Here is a 7,613-nt window from a genome sequence, read left to right on the forward strand (position 1 = left end):
TTTAGCCTGTAAGCTCTGGGAGGTGGCTGGCCATGCTTGTAGTCTTGTTTGTTGTAGCCCCAACACCCAGCACAACTGGCACACAGCAGATGCTCAATAAATATTGTTGGAATTAATTATCTTTTAAAATTGTTTTTAATATTTGCACACCCATGTTCACAGAAGCATTATTTACAATAGTCAAAAGGTGGAAACAACCCAAATGTCCACTGATGGATGAATGGGTAAACAAAATGTGGTCTAAATATACAATGGAATATCATTCAACCTTAAAAAGGAATGGAATTCTGGCACATGCTACCACACAGATGAACCTTGAAGACATTATGCAAAGTGAAATAAGCTAGACACAAAAGGACAAATACCTGTGATTCTTCTCACTGGAGGTCCCTGGTCAAACTCAGAGAGTAGAATAATGTTGCCAGGGGATAGGGGAGGAGGGATGGAGAGTTAGTGCTCAGTGAGTACAGAGTTTCAGTTGGGGAAGAGGAGAATGTTCTGGAGATGGATGGTGGTGATGGCTGCACAACAGTGTGAATGGTTTTAGTATCATAGAATTGTACACTTAAAATGGGTAAGAGGGCAAATTTCATGTTATGTATGTTTACAACAATAAAAATAACTACACTAAAAATAATTTTTATGAACTTCCCGTGTAAAAAATAAAACCTCCAGGTAATACTGCAAAGAGAGAGAAATGGATCATGGCCCTGTGGGGTGCCGTGGTCAAGGTTCGGGAGCCCTGGTGGGCAGACCAGGTACAGTCCCCGGGCAGCCAGGCTCACTGCCTCTGGCCGTGCCTCAGGTCACCCTCGCACCTGCTCCAGACTCCGCTGCTCATTTTGGTGTTCATTTTAATGGAGGTATTTAAAAGGCGCACTCAGGCCTTATGAAACACTGTACTCGGGCTACTCACTAGGCTGCCTGCTAAGCAAGAGTGCCTTCAAATGGGCGACTCTGCAACTTCAGGAAGGAAGTGTCAGCAACGTCCCCAGTGGCAGACTGGTACCAGATGCCCAGAACTGCACCTCCCGCCTTGCACAAGTTTGCACAAGGCTTGTCTCTCCTCCCATCAAGAGGTGGGGTCTCTCTCCTACCCCGTCAAGTCTGAGATGGCAGAAATGGCCCTGTGTGGCTTCTGAGGCAGTGCTGTCACTGCTTCTGTGCTCTGGGGAGAGCCAGCTGCGTGCAGTCAGGAAGCTCAGGCGGAAAGGCCGGGCTCTGTGGGGGCACACTGGCGGGAGGGCTGCGTCCCGAGCCCTGCTCAGCCCAGCTGCCATCCACGCGGCTTCCCGAGACACCACTCTGACAGCCTGTGCAGCAGAGCAGGGCGACCAGGCACTGGAAATGGCAAATCATGGCTGTTCTAAGTCACTAGGTTTTGAAAACACAGAACACAGAATTGTATCACTGAGAGCCCTGGCGCTCCTTCCCGGTTTGTATTCGCTGTAATACTATCAAAATATATTAAAAAGAAAGAAACCCACCTACACCTCCATCATCTGAATGCTTCATCTATTTTCATTTCAGTCACTAACATTTCTAGAATGTTACGGTAGGCATGCATGGCCAGGCGACGTTGTGTTTATCAAGCACATAACATCTTGTAGCTTTCCCTTCCTAGCTTCGCACTGGTCCACACACTCAGCAGGCAGTCATTGGTGCCTACTTTATGCCAGTCGCCGAGGATTCAGAGCTAAGTGACTACATATTATTTTTTCACAATTTTGACCAACATTTACATAATCATTCCTTTGAAATGGCCTTTTGAGTTAAACACAAATTGAGCCAGGTGTTTCTCTTGTCTATTTAGAAATTTTAACTTCAAAGAATTTATGGCAGCTTATAATATGATCTACCTATAATTTTAAACCATGAAATTAAAATTAAAACTATCAGGAAAGGAAAACAGATATACCATGAATGTGGCTAATAGAATCGTAGGTCTGAGGTTTCAGGCAAGGCAAAGCACACAGTCTCACACACGCACAGCGAGTCGGCCACTCCGCTACCGGGACGGAGGTTCGGAGGTTCGCTCTCACCAGCGAGCGGCCAGGGGGGGTGGGGGCAGGGAGGCGACGGCAGCAGCGGTGCAGGCCGGGCCGCGTGGGGGGGCCGGGCGCCGCGCGGGGAGGCGGGGGGGGGGGGGCGCCGCGTGGGGAGGCGGGGGGGGGGCGCCGCGTGGGGGGGCCGGAGGGGGCGCCGCGTGGGGAGGCCGGAGGGGGCGCCGCGCGGGGAGGCGGGGGGGGGGCGCCGCGCGGGGAGGCGGGGGGGGGGCCGCGTGGGGGGGCCGGAGGGGGCGCCGCGTGGGGGGGCCGGAGGGGGCGCCGCGTGGGGGGGCCGGGCGCCGCGTGGGGAGGCCGGAGGGGGCGCCGCGTGGGGGGGCCGGGCGCCGCGTGGGGAGGCCGGAGGGGGCGCCGCGTGGGGAGGCCGGAGGGGGCGCCGCGTGGGGAGGCCGGAGGGGGCGCCGCGTGGGGGGGCCGGAGGGGGCGCCGCGTGGGGGGGCCGGGCGCCGCGTGGGGAGGCCGGAGGGGGCGCCGCGCGGGGAGGCGGGGGGGGGGGCGCCGCGCGGGGAGGCGGGGGGGGGGGCGCCGCGCGGGGAGGCGGGGGGGGGGGGCGCCGCGCGGGGAGGCGGGGGGGGGGGGCGCCGCGCGGGGAGGCGGGGGGGGGCGCCGCGCGGGGAGGCGGGGGGGGGGGGCGCCGCGCGGGGAGGCGGGGGGGGGGGGCGCCGCGCGGGGAGGCGGGGGGGGGGCGCCGCGCGGGGAGCGGGGGGGCGCCGCGCGGGGAGGCGGGGGGGGGGCGCCGCGCGGGGAGGCGGGGGGGGGGGCGCCGCGCGGGGAGGCGGGGGGGGGCGCCGCGCGGGGAGGCGGGGGGGGGCGCCGCGCGGGGAGGCGGGGGGGGGGGCGCCGCGCGGGGAGGGGGGGGCCGCCGCGCGGGGAGGCGGGGGGGGGGGCCGCGCGGGGAGGCGGGGGGGGGGCGCCGCGCGGGGAGGCGGGGGGGGGGCCGCGCGGGGAGGCGGGGGGGGGGCGCCGCGCGGGGAGGCCGGCGCGCCGGCCGCTGGTTGGACCCGACGGGGAGATTCCGGGGCTGCAAACACCGAGGATTCAGGGAGCGGCCGGCTGTCGCGCAGGGTCCCCGGCTGCCGGGGAGGGGTCTGCGAGTCTCCTCGGAGAGTGGCCGTGCTTTGCGCCATTGAGACGGGGAAGAAGATGGAAACGGTTTGTGGATCTATCTGTTTCCGGCCGGCGGTTTCTGTGATTTTTTTCCTTTTGTTTGTTTTGGTTTTTGCTTTTTCAACTTCAAGTGCACGACGAGACGCGAGTGCGGGAGAGGGGCCGGCGACCCTGGTCGGGCTACCAACCGTCGGGCCCGGGCCGCCGGGGCGTGCGCGTCCAGCAGCCGACGCCAGGAGGCGCCCCCGAGCCGTCCGCGCAGACCCCGCCTCTCCGCCGCGGCCGCCCGCGGAGTCCCGGCGCCGCTGTCTGGAGTGGTGACTCGTGGAGCCCGCAGAGACGGGCAGGGGGCGTGGCCAATGGGCGCGGCTGGGCGGGCCGCGCCGGGCGGTTGGCGGGCAGGCGGCCCCGCGGGCCGGCCGGGCGCAGGTGGGAGGGGCGCCGGGCTTCCGAGCGAGGCCGCGGGCCGGGCGGCCGCGCCGGGTCCCAGGGCAGCCGGGCGTGCGGCGCGAGCCCCGCTAGATTCTTCGCTCGGCACGGCCGTGGGCCTTGGACTCTAGTTGGAGCTCACTGGGGCTCGCCACGACACTGCCGTGGAAGGAAGGAGGGCAACGGTCCGCGGGCCGGCCGGCACCCGCTTGCCCTTCCGCGGGCGCGGGCCGAAGCGGGCGGCGGGCCGGCGAGGCCGCCCCGCTCCTCCCGGCCCGGCGGGCGCTGCCGGCTCTCCTCCTGGCCCTCCGCTACTGGGCCGCACGCCTGCACGCGTTACTCAGCCGTGCTGAACCGACTGCTGTGAGACAAGGGCGCCCTTACTGTGTCACGGGCGCGCCGCAGCCGGCAGCAGTAAGTGCGCAGCGAGCCCGCCGGGTCTCCGCGGTCTCGTCCCGCCGGCCCACCCTCCCCGCGGGCGGACAGCCCGGCCACGCCCGCCAGGCCGGAGCCGCCCATTCCCTTGTGTGGTCTGCTCGGATGTGGTCTGATGCGTGGGGGATAATTTTAAAATGTCACCGAGTCTTTTAAAGAGAGTCTTTCACACTAGCTGTGATAATTTTTTCAATAAAAACATTGTTAAAATAAAAACACAACCAGAAAATAACAAGTGTTGGTGAGGATGTGGAGAAACCGGAACCCTTATGCATTGCTGGCAGGAATGTACAATGGTGCAGTTGCTGTGGAAAATGGTATGGTGATTCCTCAAAAAATTAAACATAGAAGGCCGGGCGCGGTGGCTCACGCCTGTAATCCTAGCACTCTGGGAGGCCGAGGCGGGCGGATTGCTCGAGGTCAGGAGTTCGAAACCAGCCTGAGCAACAGCGAGACCCTGTCTCTACTATAAATAGAAAGAAATTAATTGGCCAACTAAAAATGTAGAGAAAAAAATGAGGCGGGCATGATGGTGCATGTCTGTAGCCCCAACTTCTGGGGAGGCTGAGGCAGGAGGATCGCTTGAGCCCAGGAGTTTGAGGTTGCTGTGAGCTAGGCTGACGCCACAGCACTCTAGCCCAGGAAACAGAGTGAGACTCTGTCAAAATAAAATAAACATAGACTTACCATATTACCCAGCAATTCCACCTCTGGTCATTTATCAAAAATAAGCAAAAGCAGGGACTAGAACAGATACTTGTACATAGCTTTATTCACAATGGCCAAAAGGTGGAAACAACCCAAGTGGCCATTGACAGATGAATGGATAAATAGATTGTGATATATACATATAATAGAGCTTTTAAATTTTAAATTTTAATTCAGCTTTTAAAAGTAAGGAAATTCTAACACATGCTACAACATGCATTATGCTGAGTAAAATAAGCTAGTCACAAAAGGACAAATATTATACAATTTCACTTATATGAAGCACTTAGAGGAGTCAGATTTGACTACCAGAAAGTAGAACAGTGGCTGCCAAGGGCTGGAGGAGGGGGAATGGGGAGTTAGTATTTAATGGGGACAGAGTTTCAGTTTGGTAAGTCTCGAGATGGATGGTGTAATGGTTGCACAACAATGTGAATATGCTTAATGCCACAGAACTGTACCCTTAAAAATGGTTAAAATGGTAAATTTTATGCATATTTTACCACACTAAAAAACCTAAACGCTTATTAAGTAATGTAAACCTCAAGTCAAATGACTGGTCACTCTTACATGTAAGAACTTACATAAAGGAAGACAAACATTGGCAGTTACAAATTAAGCTAATAAAAAGATTTGAAATGTTTTACCCTTCTGTAGAGATATTTTTATTTAAACCTCCAGGACAAGGCTTACCATGTATAGACAGTCAATTAATGGTCAATGTTGTTATTATTATAAATAAAGTGTGGTGATAGGTACACTCTGAAGAGTTGTAGATAGAAGCCAGTGTGCTTAGGAAATTTTTGGGCAAAAGTGCAAAGTATAGAGATTTCCATAGAGCTTCTAGAACAGTCAGACACAAGAAGAATTGCTGAATTCTGGTATTTGTTCCTTCTGTCTTTTATGCACTTACCAAGTTTAATTAGGTTCTTGTTAGATGTGATGCTCTCTGCTGGATGAGATGGGCTTTGTCCACGTGAGTAGGCCTGACCCCCAACCTCTAGGAGAAGAGATCCGCACGTGTAATTATCACACAGTTGGGCTGTGGTGTCCCGAGGAGGATGGCCTTATCTCGGGCCAAAACGCAGAATGGCACCATGTTGTGAGCATGCAAACACGGTTGCTTGGGTTAGTTGTAAAGGTATGAAACAGAGCTGGTGGTGGATCTAAAACCCGAGCAGGCTTCTTGGATGTGCTTACAGTTCTTGGCAACTGCTCTCACTTTGTGACCCCGAATTCTCTTTGCTTTCCTCTCCCTCCTAAGGTGCTGTCAGAGTTCTCCTGGTCTCAAGTGCTGGCCCCTGAAAGTCTGAGGAGATGGCTGCAGCAGCAGTGGCTGGACTGATCCCTGTGCTGCACTCTGTGGCTGGTGACAAGTCTGGCTACTACATTGGGCGGCAGCTATGGTTTGGCTTAATCGCCCTGTACGGGGTGGTGGTGTACGTGGTCCGCATGCCCTGGGCACACATCCATGAAGATTTCTGGTGCCATGGCAACATCACGTATCCGTGCTTGATTGAGTGTTTTGAAAAAAACTTTAGCAACCCCGTCATGGGAATTTGGTACTTCTTCTTCTTCATCTTCGCCACTCTCTTCTTCCTCATGGAATTCTTCATGGCTCAGATTCGGCACAAGCAGGTCAAGATGAAGTCGATGGACTTGGTGGTAGGTGCAGCAGAGGAGGGCTCCATGACGGGGATCCAGGAGCACATCCTCTCTTCCAAGGAGAAGTCCATCCTGAACTTCCACCAGGAGAAGATGCTTCTGCTTTTGTACCTCCTGTACTTCCTCCTGCAGGTTGGTACCCAGTGTGTGTTTTTATTCCTTCTCATGTTTCAGCACCTGCCCTTGGTGACACAAGCTGTCATTCACTGCAGCACCTATGACTGCCCCGGCCCCTACCTCTGCCTGATCCGGGCGACCATGGAGAAGCGGATGTCCATCTACACCCTCATCACCCTGTCCTTCCTCATCATCGTCTTCTGCACAGGCTTCTTCATGTACAGCATTCACCATTACCTGTTGAAGGGCATTTCCAGCTTTAAGTTTTGGATGAATTGACATTTGGGAGGAAAAGCACCCTTCTTACTTAAAGACTTTCCCACTTGAACTATGTTGTTTATGTTTCTCTAAATATTGTGTCTGGGGAAGGGCCTCCTCCTGCTAACCTTCTTTGATTTTTCTCCTTTAAAAAATAAATGTTTGCTGTTCTTGTTTTCTTTCTTTATAGCCAGGCTCAGGTTGTCTTATTGCGGGTAGGTGGTATGCAGTAGGTGACATTGCAGAGCTCTTTCCCGCAGGCTGTCTAATTTCATCCTCACCAGAAGGCTGTGACACTGAGTTTGTTTCTTTATCCTTCCAGGATCTTCCATTCAGGAAGAGTTTCCATACTCTTAGAACTAAGAGCTTTAAATTGATTTCTCCAGTATGGTTTCTGTTAAAATACAGAGAAGACAATTCTTCTCCAAAGGAAAATTCTAGAGTGGACTTGCAGGGTAGGTTCACCTGGTTCTGCCCCTGTGGGTTCCCCAAACTCCTAGGTCTGGGTTCAGTCTTGACACCTCGCTGGAGGCCCCAGTGAAGACTAAATAAACATGATGAATCTCACTGGGGAGAGGATGGGTGGGAATGAGGTTCAGTGGAAGCAATCCACTGGGTTTCAACTGCATGAAGAATCGTGCCTTGCTCCCAGACCCAACCTGTCTGCCCAGATGGCTGCAGCCCAGCTCAGGTCTACGCGGAGGTTATGAACTACTCTCTGCAACTCCCTGCTGAGTCCTCTTGTTTGCAAGCACAAGGGAGCTTTACCAGACATGACTAGAGCTCCTCACATTTGTAGAGGGGCAAAGATGGGGGTGAGAATAAGGA

General features: G+C 55.6%; 1 protein-coding gene across 4 annotated transcripts; it reads left to right on the forward strand.

Moving 5' to 3' along the window:
- Positions 1-3,071: 3,071 nt before the first annotated feature.
- On the forward strand, positions 3,072-6,972 carry LOC105861877 (uncharacterized). Of its 4 annotated transcripts, XM_012747773.2 has the most exons (3): positions 3,607-4,016; positions 6,010-6,542; positions 6,623-6,972. In XM_012747773.2, the coding sequence occupies exons 2-3, from the start codon at positions 6,063-6,065 to the stop codon at positions 6,629-6,631; spliced, it is 489 nt and encodes a 162-aa protein (XP_012603227.1). In that variant the 5' UTR covers positions 3,607-4,016; positions 6,010-6,062; the 3' UTR covers positions 6,632-6,972. The 4 variants fall into 4 exon arrangements, with proteins under 4 accessions (XP_012603224.1, XP_012603227.1, XP_012603223.1 ...); XM_012747770.3 differs by lacking the exon at positions 3,607-4,016 and adding an exon at positions 3,072-3,218 and having other exon boundaries at positions 6,010-6,972; XM_012747769.2 differs by having other exon boundaries at positions 6,010-6,972.
- Positions 6,973-7,613: the final 641 nt, after the last annotated feature.

The sequence above is a fragment of the Microcebus murinus genome, chromosome 10, assembly GCF_040939455.1.
Source record: "Microcebus murinus isolate Inina chromosome 10, M.murinus_Inina_mat1.0, whole genome shotgun sequence".
Lineage (NCBI taxonomy): Eukaryota > Metazoa > Chordata > Mammalia > Primates > Cheirogaleidae > Microcebus > Microcebus murinus.

What these genes read in the sequence shown, in the direction of transcription:
- LOC105861877 (XM_012747770.3), top strand. Translation starts at nt 6,063, where the DNA reads ATGGCTGCAGCAGCAGTGGCTGGACTGATCCCTGTGCTGCACTCTGTG.